Source organism: Salmo salar, chromosome 14, assembly GCF_965601325.2.
Source record: "Salmo salar chromosome 14, fSalSal1, whole genome shotgun sequence".
NCBI classification, from domain to species: Eukaryota; Metazoa; Chordata; class Actinopteri; order Salmoniformes; family Salmonidae; genus Salmo; species Salmo salar.
The window spans coordinates 79,286,869-79,305,424 of record NC_138304.1 but is presented as its reverse complement, the minus strand read 5'-3'; the positions used below and the strand labels follow the sequence as shown (position 1 = coordinate 79,305,424).

The window sequence follows — 18,556 nt, the reverse complement described above, 5'->3', positions numbered from 1 at the left end:
CCAAGGATGAAACAGACTTGTGGAGGTCTGCAATTTTTTTTCTGAGGTCTTGGCTGATTTCTTTTGATTTTCCCATGATGTTAAGCAAAGAGGCACTGAGTTTGAAGGTAGGCCTTGAAATACATCCACAGGTACACCAACGATTGGCTCAAATTATGTCAATTAGCCTATCAGAAGCTTCTAAAGCCATGACATCATTTTCTGGAATTTTTCAAGCTGTTGAAAGGCACAGTCAACTTAGTGTATGTAAACTTCTGACCCACTGGAATTGTGATACAGTGAATTCTAAGTGAAATAATCTGTCTGTAAACAATTGTTGGAAAGATGACTTATGTCATGCACAAAGTAGATGTCCTAACCGACTTGCCAAAATGACATTTTTTTTAACAATACATTTGTGGAGTGTTTGAAAAACGAGTTTTAATGACTCCAATCTAAGTGTATGTAAACTTCCGACTTCAACTGTATATATAGGACATAACACACAACACTGCATAAAGAGAGACCCAAGACTACAACATAGCATGGCAGCAAGACAACACAGCATGGTAGCAACACAACATGACAACAACATGGTTGCAACACAACATGGCAGCAGCACAAAACATGGTACGAACATTATTGGGCACAGACAACAGTGCAAAGGGCAAGAAGGTAGAGACAACAGTACATCACACAAAGCAGCCTCAACTGTCAGTCAGAGTGTCCATGATTGAGTCTTTGAATGAAGAGATTGAGATACAACTGTCCAGTTTGAGTGTTTGTTGCAGCTCGTTCCAGTCGCTAGCTGCAGCGAACTGAAAAGACGAGCGACCCAGGGATGTGTGTGCTTTGGGGACATTAAACAGAATGTGATGTGTTCTATAAGGCAGAATGGGTGTTGTATGTGGAGGATGAGGGCTGCAGTAAATATCTCAGATAGGGGCGAGTGAGGCCTAGGAGGGTTTTATAAATAAGCATCAACCAGTGGGTCTTGCGACGGGTATACGGGGATGACCAGTTTACAGAGTAGTATAGAGTGCAGTGATGTGTTCTATAAGGAGCATTGGTGGTGAATCTGATGGCTGAATGGTAAAGATCATCTAGCCGCTCGAGAGCACCCTTAACTGACAATCTATAAATGATGTCTCCGTAATCTAGCATGGGTAGGATGGCCATCTGAATCAGGGTGCTGGGGTGAAAGATGACCGACCACGATAGAGGAAACCAAGTCTAGATTTAACTTAAGCCTGCAGCTTTGATATGTGCTGAGAGAAGGACAGTGTACCGTCTAGCCATACTCCCAAGTACTTGTATGAGGTGACTACCTCAAGCTCTAAACCCTCAGGAGGTAGTAATCACATCTGGATGGGAGAGGGTCATTCTTCTTATCAAACCACATGACCTTTGTTTTGGAGGTGTTCAGAACAAGGTTAAAGGCAGAGAAAGCTTGTCGGACACTAAGAAAGCTTTGTTGTAGAGCGTTTAAGTATAATACTGTATCATCTACATATAAATGGATGAGCGATTTTCCTACTGCCTGAGCTATGTTGTTGATGTAAATTAAGATCGTGGGGCCTAGGATTGAGCCTTGGGGTTCTCCCTTGGTGACAGGCAGTGGCTGAGACAGCAGATGTTCTGACTTTATACACTGCACTCTTTGAGAGAGGTAGTTAGCAAACCAGGCCGAAGACCCCTCAGAGACATCAATCCTCCTTAGCCGGCCCACAAGAATGGAATGGTCTACTGTATCAAAATCTCTGGCCAAGTCAATAAAAATAGCAGCACAACATTGCTTAGAATGAATGGCAATTGTAACATCATTGAGGACATTTAAGGTTGCAGTTACACATCCATAACCTGAGCAGAAACCAGATTGCATACCAGAGAGTATACTATAGACATCAAGAAAGCCAGTCAGTTGATTATTAACACGTTTTTCCAACACTTTTGATAAACAGGGAAAAATAGAAATATGCCTTTAATAGTTTGTTATCAGCTTGATCTCCCCCTTTAAATAAAGGACACACTGTGGCTGCCTTCCAAGCAATGGGAACCTCCCCAGACAGGAGAGAGAGGCTTGGCGATGATAGGGGCAGCAACCTTAAAGAAGAATGGGTCTAAACCATCTGACCCTTTTTTGAGGTCAAGTTTAAGGAGCTCCTTAAACCTCGGACTCAGTGACAGCCTGCAGGGAGAAACTTTGTAGCGGGGCAGGGGAAAAGAGGGAGGAGGATCGGGGCTAATCGCATTAGAAGGGGTGGGAGATTAGGAAATGTTGGACGGGCTATGAGGCATGGCTGAGTCAAATAGGAATTCTGACTTAATGAAGTGGTGATTAAAGAGCTCAGCCATGTGCTTCTTGTCAGTAACAACCACATCATCAACATTAAGGGACATGGGCAGCTGTGAGGAGGAGGGTTTATTCTCCAAGGCATTTAACTGTTTTCCAGAACTTCTTGGGGTTAGACCCACAGAGAGAGAACTGCTCCTTAAAGTAACTCACTTTGGCCTTCTGGATAACCTGAGTGCACGTATTTCTCATTTGCCTGAACGAGAGCCAGCCAGCCTGAGTATCATCGCCAAGCCTATGCCGAGTGCCGAGGGATTCCAATTGCTTTAGGACTTGGTCAGGTGTTTATTAAAAAAAAAAAAAACATGTTTTTTAACCTTTATTCAGACAGTGTAAGGGGCCAGGAGAGAGCTTAGGGCAGTGCGGGTACAGGCCGGAGCTGATGGAGGACGATAGCACCCAGCAACAGTCAACAAAGGGCTATTTGAAAGTTGAATGCTTAAAACCAGCAAATCAAATTGTTTAGGGACAGACTTTGTGGAGACAACCGAGCACTGAAGGTGATCCTTGGTAAAGATTGCCACTCCCCCAGCTTTGGAAGATCTGTCTTACCAAAAAAGGTTATAACCCGAAAAGTTAACATCAGTATTCAAAACACTCTTCCTTAAACTCTATGGGCTAGGTGCTTGCGTCCCACCTACTCAACAGCCAGTTGAATCCTGTGGCGCGTTATTCAAATCCTTAGATATGCTATTACTTCAATTTTTCAAAAATATGACTATTTTACACCATTTTAAAGATAAGACTCTCGTTAATCTAACCACACTGTCCGATTTCAAAAAGGCTTTACAACGAAAGCAAAACATTAGATTGTCAGCAGACTACCCAGCCAGAAATAGTCAGACACCCATTTTTCAAGCTAGCATATAATGTCACATAAACCCAAACCACAGCTAAATGCAGCACTAACCTTTGATGATCTTCATCAGATGACAACCCTAGGACATTATGTTATACAATACATGCATGTTTTGTTCAATCAAGTTCATATTTATATCAAAAAACAGCTTTTTACATTAGCATGTGACTAGCATGTGACTAGCATTCCCACCGAACACTGCCGGTGAATTTACTAAATTACTCACGATAAACGTTCCCAAAAAGCATAACAATTATTTTAAGAATTATAGATACAGAACTCCTCTATGCACTCGATAGGTCCGATTTTAAAATAGCTTTTCGATGAAAGCACATTTTGCAATATTCTCAGTAGATAGCCCGGCATCACAGGGCTAGCTATTTAGACACCCAGCAGGTTTAGCACTCATCAAAGTCAGATTTACTATAAGAAAAATGTTCTTACCTTTGTTGTCTTCGTCAGAATGCACTCCCAGGACTTCTACTTCAATAACAAATGTTGGTTTGGTCCAAAATAATCCAAACAGCGGCGTTTTGTTTGTGCGTTCTAGACACTATCCTAAAGGCTAAATAAGGGTGACGAGCATGGCGCAATTCGTGACAAAAGAATTCTAAATATTCCATTACCGTACTTCGAAGCATGTCAACCGCTGTTTAAAATCAATTTTTATGCCATTTTTCTCATAAAAAAGCGATAATATTCCGACCGGGAATTACATAAACAGACAAAGGAAAAGAAACCATTCGGTCGAAGCGGGCATGCGCCTAAGCCCATAGTACTCTGAGTGGCCACTTGCCAAAAGCGATAAAGTGTTTCAGCCAGAGCCTGCCTCGATATCGTTCAACGTTTTCCCGGGCTCTGAGACCCTATGGAAGACGTAGGAAGTGTCACGTTATTGCACAGATCCTGAGTCTTCAATAAAAAGAGCCAAGATGAAACACTACTTCTCAGACAGGCCACTTCCTGCTTGAAATCTTCTCAGGTTTTGGCCTGCCATAGGAGTTCTGTTATACTCACAGACACCATTCAAACAGTTTTAGAAACTTTAGGGTGTTTTCTATCCAAAGCCAATAATTATATGCATATTCTAGTTACTGGGCAGGTGTAGTAACCAGATTAAATTGGGTACGTTTTTTATCCAGCCGTGCAAATACTGCCCCCTATCCCCAACAGCTTAACCACGTCTCAGTAATGACCAACACATCTGGATTGAAGCTGTGAACCCATACTTTCAGTTGATCCATTTTAGGTAATAAGCTTCTAGTGTTAACGTGCAGAAAACCCAGGCTTTTACGAGAGCAAATCAGGGAAGCAGATATCAGTGCACAAGTCAGAATTGGGGCTAGCAACAGTGGATGCGCCAGGGTGTACATACACATTTCCAGATATCATCAGCAGTAATACAATCAAGGTACGGCGGAAGGTCAGTCAATCCGGAAAATTTCAAGAACTTCGAAAGTTTCTTCAAGTGCAGTCGCAAAAACCATCAAGCGCTTTGATGAAACTGGTTCTCATGAGGACCGCCATAGGAAAGGAAGACCCAAAGTTACCTCTGCTGCAGAGGATAAGTTCATTAGAGTTACCAGCCTCAGAAATTGCAGCCCAAATAAATGCTTCACAGTTCAAGTAACAGACACATCTCAGCATCAACTGTTCAGAGGAGACTGTGTGAATCAGGCCTTCATGGTTGAATTGCTGCAAAGAAACCACTACTAAAGGACACCAATAAGAAGAGACTTGCTTGGGCCTAGCAACACGAACAATGGACATTAGACCGGTGGAAATCTGTCCTTTAGTCTGATGAGTCCAAATTTGAGATTTTTGGTTCCAACCGCTGTGTCTTTGTGAGACGCAGAGTAGGTAAACGGATGATCTCTGCATGTGTGGTTTCCACCGTGAACCATGGAGGAGGAGGTTTGGGGGTGCTTTGCTGGTGACACTGTCAGTGATTTATTTAGAATTCAAGGCACACTTAACCAGCATGGCTACCACAGCATTCTGCAGCGATACGCCATCCCATCTGGTTTGCGCTTAGTGGGACTATCATTTGTTTTTCAACAGGACAATGACCCAACACACCTCCAGGGTGTGTAAGGGCTATTTGACCAAGGAGGAGAGTGATGGAATGCTGCATCAGTTGTCCTGGCCTCCAGAATAACCCGACCTCAACCCAATTGAGATGGTTTGAGTTGGACCTCAGAGTGAAGGAAAAGCAGCCAACAAGTGCTCACCATATGTGAGAATTCCTTCAGGACTGTTGGAAAAGCATTCCAGGTGAAGCTGGTTGAGAGAATGCCAAGAGTGTACAAAGCTGTAATCAAGGCAAAGGGTGGCTACTTTGAAGAATCTCAAATATAAAATGTATTTTAATTTGTTTAACACTTTTTGGTTACCTCATTATTCCCTATGTGTTATTTCATAGTTTTGATGTATTCACTATTATTCTACAATGTAGAAAAAAGAAAGAAAAACCCTTGAATGAGTAGGTCCAAACTTTTTACTGGTACTGTACAGTATATAGTGTGTGTGTGTGTGTGTGTGTGTGGTGTGTGTGTGTGTGTGTGTGTGTGTGTGTAAATAAAGTGATAATAACAGGGAGAGAGCGAGAACTAGGAATAGAGAGACGGGGAGATGAACAGGAGAGAGAGAGAGAGAGAGAGAGAGAGAAAAAAAAATAAGCAAGACTGCTTTGGTTAGCACATTATTACCAGCCTGTTGCTTTGAACCCAGCAGGAGCTGCAGTGCACCTGTCTCGCACACCTGTTTAAGACAAAGCCACATGGGCTATTCAGTTGATGTATCATTCATTTGTTGTTCTTTTCCCTCCATCCATCCAGTCTGGTTCAAGTGGCAACAGCTGACTCACCCGTCAGGCTCAGGTGGCTGTAGGGTTTAACATTTAACATAAATCAGTCTATTTAGTTACACAACAACACCCACATGGAGTGATGCAATGCTATCGTTGAGTGATGACAGTTGGCTGACCCGCCAACTGCCAACCACCAACCGGCAGCCATTAACCTTTCACCCAGGTGTGTAATAGTATCAGCCTCAAAACATCAGTTGAACAGGTTTACACTTTGATGATGTCGGCAGACACACACACACGGAATTGGATGCCCTCAATAATATGCAACTAATAATATTTATCTTCTCGTCTCGATGCTGACGTTGCCAACAGAGCAATAAACTCTAGATGATTCTGTGTCAATAGCTAAATGCTTACAAATGCAGAACAAATTGCATTTCAGTTACCTGTTGGTACAAACTCTAGAGATGGCGTCCTGCTTATTTCCTGGTTTAGAACATTTTTGACTATGTGATGTCGTGTTTTGCTCATTTCACTGCCATGCTCTGCCGAGTTCCAACCTGACTTGAAAGTTCCTACTCAGCATTATGTTTTTTGATTCATTTTTGCTTCGTGTACAACTGAACATCATGTTTGTTGTGGTCCAATTAGTGTTGGGAGAGAGTCGCCTACTACTCTCCCCTTTTACGCTTTCAACAACACAGTCCTTGTTTCTGTAGCGAAGTTGGGACCGTTTAGACGTGTGTGGAGAAGGGTAGCTGTATACTGCCGTTGCCTGTCTTTAAATCAGTATTGACTACCTCCGCGAGGTTGTCCTGAGATTTAGCGTATAATGCTTCATTACATCTCTCTCTCTCTCTCTCTCTCTCTCTCTCTCTCTCTCTCTCTCTCTCTCTCTTTAACTGAAGGTTTTCTCTCTATCTGAAGGTTTTCTCTGTACACTACTTCATTCATTGTCTTGTTGTATTGTTTCCTATAGAGAAGTTGTTTGGAGAGTTCCTGAGCTGGGACCTAGAGGAGGTTGTGTCTCAGCTGCCTCTGAAGCCAGGCCAGTCTGTCACCCTCACTGTTAACATCAAAGTCAGACTGGACTTCTCCGGAGGAGAGAACCTGCTACAGGACCTCAACGACGGTGAGTGGTTGAAATTCCAGACGAGCCGCAAAGGTCTCCCAAACAAAATGATCCAGGCGCTCTGCGACCAACGTTGTCAATAGAACCTAAAGTATTTTAGGCAGGAGACAACAGACATAGATTACCAGTACCCCCACACACAACAACAGTGGTGTTCCCAATATAGCACAATTCTATTGGTCTATTTTGGGTTTTGCCTTTCTGAAAAGCTTTGGGTTCCCAGCTCCAAGGCCCCATAGCACTGGTTAAACATTTACATTTACATTTAAGTCATTTAGCAGACGCTCTTATCCAGAGCGACTTACAAATTGGTGCATTCACCTTATGATATCCAGTGGAACAACCACTTTACAATAGTGCATCTAAATCTTTTAAGGGGGGGGGGGGGGTTTAGAAGGATTACTTTATCCTATCCTAGGTATTCCTTAAAGAGGTGGGTGGTAAACATGTACTGGATGCAGAGTTGAGTCTCTGTGTACTGCCCTACCCAGTTCCAGAGAGGTGTTGAGACTGAGGTTCATTATCTCATCAAACATTTAACAGATGTAACCATGCAAACAGCAGACTTCAGCCCTAACTCCTCTCACCTTTATTTATCTGCCTCCCTCTCTTTCTCTCTCATGTCCTTTCTCTGTCTCTCACTCTCTCTGTACTCTTTCTCCTATGTGATGTGCTCCTAAATCCATGAGAAGAAACCAGAGGAGAATGGAACTGAACTGACATGTTTAACTCAGCGGCCCCTGCCTCACTCACTCGCTCTCTCCCTCACTCTCGCTCTCTCTCTCTCTCTCTGTCTGCCCATGCCCCTCTCCATCTTTATGAGGCTATTTAACAGATACTCTTTAAAGTTTTAATTAGCGTGGCAGTAATTATGGCCCCTGAATGACAGAGATAAGGCAAACAGTGCTTCCTTAACCAACAAACCCCTGAAACCCTTGTGTATTTTGTTGGTGACATTCTGGACAGACGCTATGTTCTGCTGTAACTGGCTGGATCTTATCTGCTACTCCCAAGTCCTAATACGTAGTTGTTTCTCGGTAATGCATTAATACGGCTACTGCTGAGGCTTATTAGCGTTATTATTGTTTAGCACATTTTAGTGGTGCTCGAAGCTGTGGGTTGATTTGAGTATTGCACCTTCACTAATACAGGTTGGAAATGTTGACATTTTGACAAACAGGGTGCTACATGCTAATATGCCTGATGAGGTTTGGAATTACATTGAATTTGAATTCACTGCAAACTATTGAAAGAACAACGTGGCATAATATGTCTTAAAGACGTTATGTTCTGGTTATATTAATGTAATTCACTGGTTTTGTGGTTGAGAAGACTTCATAGACACCACATCACAACCAAACAGTCTCTGTTGCAACCAGGTAAATCTAACTGTTTTCATGACAACATCAAGGGCGTCTTGTGAAAGACCTCATACTGTAATAGGCTAAATATCCTCTTCCTTTCGTCCTCAAGTGATAACACCTCAGAGATGGTTTTGAGGCATTCAGTGCTGCTTCCTTTAATATTGACCCCATCCAGCCTGAAGGTGCATGTATAAAGCAGACTCTTGGCCCCGTGTGGGAACTGAATGGATCCTTCACCACTGAGCTGCATGTTTGGCGTGGCGATAAGCATCAACCGCTGTCTCTCTCCCTCCCGCCGTCTCTCTCTCTTTCCCTCTCTCCCTCCCTCCGTCTCTCTCGCTCTAGCTCCATATCTCTCTCTCCCTGTCCCTACCCCTCTCTCTCTCTTTCCCTCTCTCCCTCCCGCCGTCTCTCTCGCTCTCGCTCCATATCTCTCTCTCCCCTGTCCCTACCCCTCTCTCTCTCTTTCCCTCTCTCCCTCCCGCCGTCTCTCTCTCTCGCTCCATATCTCTCTCTCCCTGTCCCTACCTCTCTCTCTCTCTTTCCCTCTCTCTCTCCCTCCCTCCGTCTCTCTCTCTCGCTCCATATCTCTCTCTCCCTGTCCCTACCTCTCTCTCTCTCTTTCCCTCTCTCCCTCCCGCCGTCTCTCTCTCTCGCTCCATATCTCACTCTCCCTGTCCCTACCTCTCTCTCTCTCTTTCCCTCTCTCCCTCCCTCCGTCTCTCTCTCTCGCTCCATATCTCTCTCTCCCTGTCCCTACCTCTCTCTCTCTTTCCCTCTCTCCCTCCCGCCGTCTCTCTCTCGCTCCTTATCTCTCTCTCCCTGTCCCTACCTCTCTCTCTCTCTTTCCCTCTCTCCCTCCCGCCGTCTCTCTCTCTTGCTCCATCTCTCTCTCTCCCTGTCCCTACCCCTCTCTCTCTCTTTCCCTCTCTCCCTCCCGCCGTCTCTCTCTCTCGCTCCATATCTCTCTCTCCCTGTCCCTACCTCTCTCTCTTTCCCTTTCCCCCACCCTCCCTCTACCCCCTCTTTGTAGGAGAATTAATGGCAGCTCGCGGCATGCATAGTGTGTCAGAAGCATTCTGATCTGAAATACTCTATCTTTCTCGCGTGCGCGAGACTCACTCTCTCGCACTCTCTTTCTCGTCAAATAAAATAAAATTGTATTTCTCACTTGCGCCGAATACAACAGGTACAGTGAAATGTTTACTCACAAGCCCTTAACCAACAAAGATTTAATTAAAATTCCTAAATACAAGTAGTCTGGGTAGCCATTTGATTAGAAGTTCAGGAGTCTTATGGCTTGGGGGTAGAAGCTGTTAAGAAAGCCTCTTGGACCTAGACTTGGCGCTCCGGTACCGCTCTCTCTCTGTCTCTTTCTGTCTGCATTGATGGGATATATTTTGTATCTGTCCATCGGCTCACATGAGAGAGACACACCATTCTGATTGTCATACTATACAAAGCACTTGAAATAATTCCTTAAACTGTTTGAGGTTTGAGATTGGTGTTTGTAACTGATTTGCAGATAAATCCGACTAGGTTTGGGGTATATACCGTACACTGGGTTATTCGGAAATAGCCACGGGACGGTTTTTCAGTACCTTTTTAAACAATTTCATAGAAGTTTTTCAATATATTGTAATATTGTAGCGACTTTTATAGTAAATACCTGCAATCAACTTGTGCAATACGAGATAGAGGAGATTGCGTTCTTCACTTCATCTGTCACATCAGTTTAAATGATGAAGTTTACCGTAGTTCCCAGAGCAGTGGAGCCAGTCACGTGTTTGTAAAGAGCACGACGAGAGAAAGTGGGAGCAGGTGAGTCCAGGTGTGTATTGACAGGGGTCGCATTTTAAATTGAAAGTCAACAGTGTTTATTTTCTTCAGGGTGATCAGGGATGTGCAACTATAGTTTTCCTTCACAGAAAATATATTAGTGAAACAAATTCGGGACAAAATTGCTTCATTTCAATCAGATGACAACAGAAGTGCAATGCTATTTGGCTAGCAGCCACACAAGTAAATGAGCTTACAATGAAACAGCAAGGTCTTTCTCACAAAAACAATGCATGGCCTTCATATTTCTAATGTTTAACATAGAAAGGAAGAACGGAGCCAGCTACATTTCCTGATGTTTTGTTTAATTTATTTATTTATTTAAAAAATATAATTTCACCTTTATTTAACCAGATAGGCTAGTTGAGAACAAGTTCTCATTTACATCTGCGACCTGGCCAAGATAAAGCAAAGCAGTGCGACACAAACAACACAGAGTTACATATGGGATAAACAAGCGTACAGTCAATAACACAATAGAAAAAGAAAGTCTATATACAGTATGTGCAAATGACGTGAGGAGGTAAGGCAATAAATAGGCCATAGTAGCGAAGTAATTACAATTCAGCAAATTAACACTGGAGTGATAGATGTGCAGATGATGATGTGCAAGTATAAATATTAGTGTGCAAAAGAGCAGAAAAGTAAATAAAAACAATTTGGGGATGAGGTAGGTAGATTGGATGGGCTATTTACAGATGGACTATGTACAGCTGCAGCGATCGGTTAGCTGCTCAGACAGCTGATGTTTAAAGTTAGTGAGGGAAATATAAGTCTCCAGCTTCAGTGATTTTTGCAATTCGTTCCAGTCATTGGCAGCAGAGAACTGTAAGGAAAGGCGGCCAAAGGAGGTGTTGGCTTTGGGGATGACCAGTGAGATATACCTGCTGGAGCGCGTGCTACGGGTGGGAGTTGTTATCGTGACCAGTGAGCTGAGATAAGGCGGAGCTTTACCTAGCATAGACTTATAGATGACTTGGAGCCAGTGGGTTTGGCGACGAATAGGTAGCGAGGGCCAGCCGACTAGAGCGTACAGGTCGCAGTGGTGGGTGGTATATGGGGCTTTGGTGATAAAACAGATGGCACTGTGATAGACTGCATCCGGTTTGCTGAGTAGAGTGTTGGAGGCTATTTTGTAAATGACATCGCCGAAGTCGAGGATCGGTAGGATAGTCAGTTTTACGAGGGTATGTTTGGCGGCGTGAGTAAAGGAGGCTTTGTTGCGAAATAGGAAGCCGATTCTGGATTTTACTTTGGATTGGAGATGTTTAAATATGAGTGTCGAAGGAGAGTTTACAGTCTAGCCAGACACCTAGGTATTTGTAGTTGTCAACATATTCTAAGTCAGAACCGTCCAGAGTAGTGATCCAGAGTCCAGATCTAGCTTTTTATCGGAGAAAAGTAGGCTACACCGAAAAGTAGCGGAGAAATTACCTTTTTGTGAATTTTCACCCGATTGGAGAAGTGCAAATGAAGCACAACGTTTCTCTGATGCCGAGCAGAAATTACAATAAGAAGCATTTTAGACCTGCATTTATAAAATGCAGTGAAATATTCTGCGTTAACGCGACCCTAAGTTTAACTTGCTAGTTATCTAACTAAGCGGCTGAATTTATAAGCTGACGGGACATCATATTTTGTTAGCTTTCTGCCATGTTTGAGAGGTCAGAGCCCCTTGGATGAGTTATTGAGTTTGATTTCTTTGAGTTCCTTCTCCTCTCCGTTATTGGCCCATCTGCTCCTCACCTGTCTTCTCCTGAGCGAATCCAGACTCCACACAGACACATGCTGCTCCAAAGCCAGTACTGTTCTTCCTTCAGACAAGCATGCATCAAAACTTTGTTCATTTGCACAATGTCTCTCGTTCACATTCACTTGTAAATAATAACATAAATAAAAAATTACATAAAAAAAGGACAACTTTATGAACTGGATGGCCTGTCTTTGCAGTTTGTTTATTTTCATTTGTGCTCACTAGCATATTTAGGAAATTCACTATTACTTGTGCTAATTTTGTTAACATTCTGTCAAGAGACGTCCAATGGGCTTTTTTGCTCTTTTTTTGCCTCCCCTTGTGTACTAAGCTCCCCTTGTGTACTAATACTGTAAAACCCGGTATGAGAGCAGGACAGTATGACGATATGAAAATCTGCATACTGCCCAAGCCTATAAAACCGACTAAAATAGTGGTGATTAATTGAATGATGGATGGAGTGGAGGGATTCTTCTCCCCTCCACCCCTCACTGCTCCAAACCTATACACTAAGTGTACAAAACATTAGGAACTCCTAATATTGAGTTGCACCCCCTTTTGCCATCAAAACAGCCTCAATTTGCCCATGCATGGACTCTACAAGGTGTCAGGCATTCCACAGGGATACTGGCCCATGTTGACTCCAATGCTTCCTATAGTTGTGTCAAGTTGGCTGGATGTTCTTTGGTTGGTGGACCAGTCTTGATACACACTGGAAACTGTTGAGCGTGATAAACCCAGCAGTGTTGCAGTTCTTGACACAAACCGGTGTGCCTGGCACCTACTTCCATACACCGTTCAGAGGCACTTCAATATTTTGTCTTGCCCATTCACCCTCTGAATGGCACGCAAACACAATCCATGTCTCAATTGTCTCAAGGCTTAAAAATCCTTCTTTAACCTGTCTCCTTCCCTTCATCTACACTGATTGAAGCGGATTTAACAAGGGACCTGGTCAGTCTATGTCATGGAAAGAGCATGTTTGTACACTCAGTGTTTGTAGTCCATAGTACATACGGAGGTACTCAAACATAACTGATCTCAAAGATCTATTCTGTCACCCATGTGGTGTAGGAAGACTGCTGGCTCAACTACTTTCCAGACCACAAACCTGCAAAGGACCGCTTTACCCTCAGCCGTCCCGTTTAACTGCTTACAAATCAAAGTTCATTTGTCACGTGCGCCGAATACAACAGGTGTAGACCTTACAGTGAAAGGCTTACTTACAGGCTCTAACCAATAGTGCGAAAAAAAAGTGTGTGTGTGTGTAGGTAAGTAAAGAAATAAAACAACAGTAAAAAGACATTTGAAAATGAGTAGCAAGGCTATATACAGACACCGGTTAGTCAGGCTGATTGAGGTAGTATGTACATGTAGATATGGTTAAAGTGACTATGTATATATGATGAACAGAGAGTAGCAGTAGTGTAAAAAGAGGGGGTGGTGGGTGGCGGGACACAATGCTGATAGCCTGGTTAGTCAATGTGTGGGAGCACTGGTTGGTCGGCCCAATTGAGGTAGTATGTACATGAATGTATAGTTAAAGTGACTATGCATATATGATAAACAGAGAGTAGCAGCAGCATAAAAGAGGGGTTGGGAGGGGCACACAATGCAAATTGTCCGGGTAGCCATTTGATTACCTGTTCAGGAGTCTTATGGCTCTGTTGAGAAGCCTTTTTGTCCTAGACTTGGCACTCTTGGCACTCCGGTACCGCTTGCCATGTGGTAGTAGAGAGGCCTCTTAGAGAGAGACACCATGTCCTCAGCCCTTACGCTAATATTTTGTAAAGAACATGAGAAGAACAAGATGTAATTTCCTCCGTTCTTGCTTTGAAAAGAAAGAGAGGAAAGGGGCTGATGAGAGAGAAGGGGTCCATGTAACCAAACTAAATGACTATCGCCCCCTAGCACTCACATCTGTCATCATAGTTTAGGATCATATCACCTTTACCTTACCTGACACCTTAGACCCACTTCAATTTGCATACTGCCCCAATAGATCTACAGGCAATGCAATTGCCATCGCACTGCACACTGCCCTATCCCATCTGGACAACAGGAATACCTATGTAAGAATGCTGTTCATTGACTATAGCTCAGCTTTCAACACCGTTGTACCCTCCAAGCTCATCATTAAGCTCGAACCCTGGGTCTGAACCCGCCCTGTGCAACTGGGTCCTGGACTTCCTGACGGGCCACCCCCAGGTGGTGAAGGTAGGAAACAACATCTCCACTTTGCTAATCTTCAACACAGGGGCCCCACAAGGGTGCGTGCTCAGCCCCCTCCTGTACTCCCTGTTCACCCATGACTGTGTGGCCAGGCCGCCTCAAACTCAATCATCAACTTTGCAGACAACACAACAGTAGTAGGGCTGATTTACCAACAATGACGAGACAGCCTATAGGGAGAAAGGTGAGGGCCCTGGTGGAGTGGCGCCAGGAAAAGAACCACTCCCTCAACGGGCTCTAAAGAGGGTAGTGCAGCCTGTTCACCCCGCTACCATCCAGAAGGCGAGGTCAGTACAGGTGCATCAAAGATGGGACCGAGAGATTGAAAAACAGCATATATTTCAAGGCCATCAGACTGTTAAATAGCCACCACTAGCCGGCTACCACCCGGTTACTCAACCCTGCTGCCATATAGACATGGAATCACTGGTCACTTTAATAATGTTTACATACTGCTTTACTCATTTCCTATGTATATACTGTATTCTATTCTACTGTATTTTAGTCAATGCCACTCTGACATTGCTCGTCCTAATATTTATGTATTTCATAATTCCATTATTTGACTTTTAGATTTGTGTGTATTGTTGTGAATTATTAGATACTGTTAGATACTGTTGAAGCTAGAAACGTAAGCATTTCGAAACACCCACAATAACATCTGCTAAATATGTGACCAATAAAATTAGAATTTGATTTGATGAGACAGATAAAGCCATTGAGAACAGGGGAGAGGAGCCGAGGGGTTCATTCATTGATTCATACCTAGACCAGTTCATCCCTCTCCTTGAGTCCAGAGGGGTACTACAAAGCAGGATCAATGAGTTAGCCAGCTAACTTTGATAAACGGCAGGCGGCAGGTAGCCTAGTGGTACCCTAGTGATGGGCGGCAGGTAGCCTAGTGGTACCCTAGTGATGGGCGGCAGGTAGCCTAGTGGTACCCTAGTGATGGGCGGCAGGTAGCCTAGTGGTACCCTAGTGATGGGCGGCAGGTAGCCTAGTGGTACCCTAGTGATGGGCGGCAGGTAGCCTAGTGGTACCCTAGTGATGGGCGGCAGGTAGCCTAGTGGTTAGAGCGTTGGACTTGAATCCCCGAGCTGACAAGGTAAAAATCTGTTGTTCTGCCCCAGAACAAGGCAGTTTACCCACTGTTCCTAGGTCGTCATTGAAAATAAGAATTTGTTCTTAACTGACTTGCCTAGTTAAATAAAGGTTAAATAAAAACATTTAAAATAAATGCTAAGTATAAGCTGGAAGTAGAAGCCTAAGTATTGTTGTCCATTACTTTACACCAATTAGGGGAGGGGTGGTAGGGTTAGGGGGAAATAATAAAGGAACATTTAAAATAAATATACAGTACCAGTCAAAAGTTTGGACTCACCTACTCATTCCAGGGTTTTTCTTTATTTTTACCCAACTTTTCTACATTGTAGAATAATAGTGAATACATCAAAACTATGAAATAACACATATAGAATCATGTAGTAACCAAGAAACTGTTAAACTAATCAATTTATATTTGAGATTCTTCAAAGTAGCACACTCTTGGCATTCTCTCAACCAGCTTCATGAGGTAGTCACCTGGAATGCATTTAAATTAACAGGTGTGCCTTGTTAAAAGTTAATGTTTGGATTTTCTTTCCTCAATGTGTTTGAGCCAATCAGTAGGGTTGTTATACAGAAGATAGCCCTATTTGGTAAAAGTCCATATTATGGCAAGAACAGCTCTTATGAGGACTGCCATAGTTACCTTTGCTGCAGAGGATAACTTCCTTAGAATTAAAGGACACCAAGAAGAAGAAGAGACTTGCTTGGGCCAAGAAACACGAGCAATGGACATTATACTGGTCAAAATCTGTCCTTTGCTCTGATGAGTCTTTTGAGATTTTTGGTTTCCAACCGCCGTGTCTTTGTGAGACACAGATTAAGTAAACTGATGATCTCCGCATGTATGGTTCCCACCGTGAAGTATGGAGGAGGAGGTGTGAGGGTGTGGAGGATCTTTGCAGGTGACACTGTCTGTGATTTATTTAGAATTCAAGGCACACTTAACCAGCATGGCTACCACAGCATTCTGCAGCGATACACCATCCCATCTGGTTTGCGTTTAGTGGGACTATCATTTCTTTTTCAACAGGACAATGACCCAACACTCCTCCAGGGTGTGTAAGGGCTATTTGACCAAGGAGGAGAGTGATGGAATGCTGCATCAGATGACCTGGCCTCCACAATCACCCGACCTCAACCCAATTGAGATGGTTTGGGATGAGTTGGACCACAGAGTGAAGGAAAAGCAGGCAGCAAGTGCTCAGCATATATGGGAAAAGACCGTTGGAAAAAGACTGTTGGAAAAAAAATCCAGGTGAAGCTGGTTGAGATAATGCCAAGAGTGTGCAAAGCAGTCATCAAGGCAAAGGGTGACTACTTTGAAGAATCTCAAATATAAAATATATTTTGATTTGTTTAACACTTCCTCATGATTCCATATGTGTTATTTCATAGTTTTGATGTCTTCACTATTATTCTACAATGTAGAAAATAGTAAAAATATATAAAAACCCTTGAATGAGTAGGTGTGTCTAAACTTTTGACTGGAAATGATGCAGACATTTACATTGATGGAAGCTTCAATCTACTTGCAATATTAAAACTGATCTACCCCCTAAAAAAAAAGAAGAAAAAAAGAAAGATATTCATGCTTCACCTATACTGCCATACCAAGCAGTAACTGCACACTTGATCGAAAATGAGTTAATTTCATTGTTACAACATTAAATACATGCTTAATCATGTGGACAAGTATCCTGCCTCTATTGTATCTATTGTATTGTGTTTTGGAGAAAATGGGGTCTTGTTAGCAGTAACTACATAAAGTTACTGTGAAACCAAGGTAATTGAAATACATTTTTCTCAGTTCCATGCTGTGAACAGTTACTGCCTTTTTGCTTGGTAGGGCAGAATAGAGCTTTCCATAAGTTCTCCTAAACATGCGTTTACCACAGACCTTCATTTCTGTGTTTATCCCCCCAAAAAACATTAATTTCCCTATAGGCTTTGGCCATTTAGCCATGGCAGAGTTAATGCCTACAAAAAAGATGCCATTACTATTGCTCTCTCTTCCTCTATAATTTAGAAGACACCGTTGCACAAACAACATACTGATTTAGGCCTACACCAGCACTGGTATCAGGCTGAGGAAGAGGGAGAGAGACGACTGAAGTAGTGAACTGAGTAAACTATAACAAGTGATGCGCCACTCCGGCACGTGCAATGTCAGTTTAACAAGCCAAACACTGAAATGCTGTTATAGAAGGTTGAGTATAAACCTAAACTGGTCCGTGCATTAATACTGGTATGTTGTAAATACGGTATACAGCCCTACTTGGTGATAAACATTAACAGCTAGCGTCTCTCTTGCTCTCTCCCCTCTCGAACTCGCTCTGCATTGATATGATATATTTTGTGTCTCCATCAGCTCGTTTGAGAGTGATAATCTTTCGTCTGTTTCTCATACCGTAAAATGTACTTGAAATAATTCCTTGAAGTTTGAGATCAGTATTTGGAACTGATTTGCAGATAAAACGACTAAAATATTGGTGATTATTTGAATGATGGATGGATTGGAGTGATCCTTCTCCTCCCACTCCTCACTGCTCCAAACCTTGATACAGTATATGTAAAGTCAAATAAACTAGCCTCTGAGTGTATAAAGAACATGAGAAGTCCTCATGTGACATTGATTGGCTCCAATCTATGTCTACGTGACCTTGCAAATCAACCCTTCATTTTTGGGCCCGGCTCAGGCACAATATGTAATTTCCTTTGTTCTTGGTTTGAAAGAAAGAGAGGCAGGGGCTGATGAGAGAGAGTGGCCAATGAGACAGAGCCATTGAGAACATTGTGTTTCAGAGGAGCCGAGACAACACGCACAAACACATTGACACACCGACCGGGACGGGCTGAAGACATAACATAACTCAGTGTCTGATGGGATTGATGTCATCACACATAGACTAATGGGTTGTAGCTTACAGCAGACATGATTGGTTTCAATGGTGTGAGCACCATACTAAATTACAGCGTGTCTGGGCCTGGCCTGCTTTTAATGCTGCTGTTCTCTCTGTGTGTGTGTGTGTGTGTGTGTGTGTGTGTGTGTGTGTGTGTGTGTGTGTGTGTGTGTGTGTGTGTGTGTGTGTGTGTGTGTGTGTGTGTGTGTGTGTGTGTGTGTGTGTGTGT

General features: G+C 43.1%; 1 protein-coding gene across 3 annotated transcripts in view; it reads left to right on the top strand.

The window, feature by feature from the left end:
• The window catches only part of LOC106570238 (trafficking protein particle complex subunit 9), a 398,200-nt gene that overhangs the window by 124,475 nt on the left and 255,169 nt on the right, over positions 1 to 18,556 (top strand). For all 3 annotated transcript variants that reach the window (XM_045694753.2, XM_045694752.2, XM_082961201.1), the window contains one exon: positions 6,980 to 7,132. In XM_045694753.2, the coding sequence (XP_045550709.1) occupies positions 6,980 to 7,132 (153 nt within the window). The remainder of the gene's footprint in view (positions 1 to 6,979; positions 7,133 to 18,556) is intronic.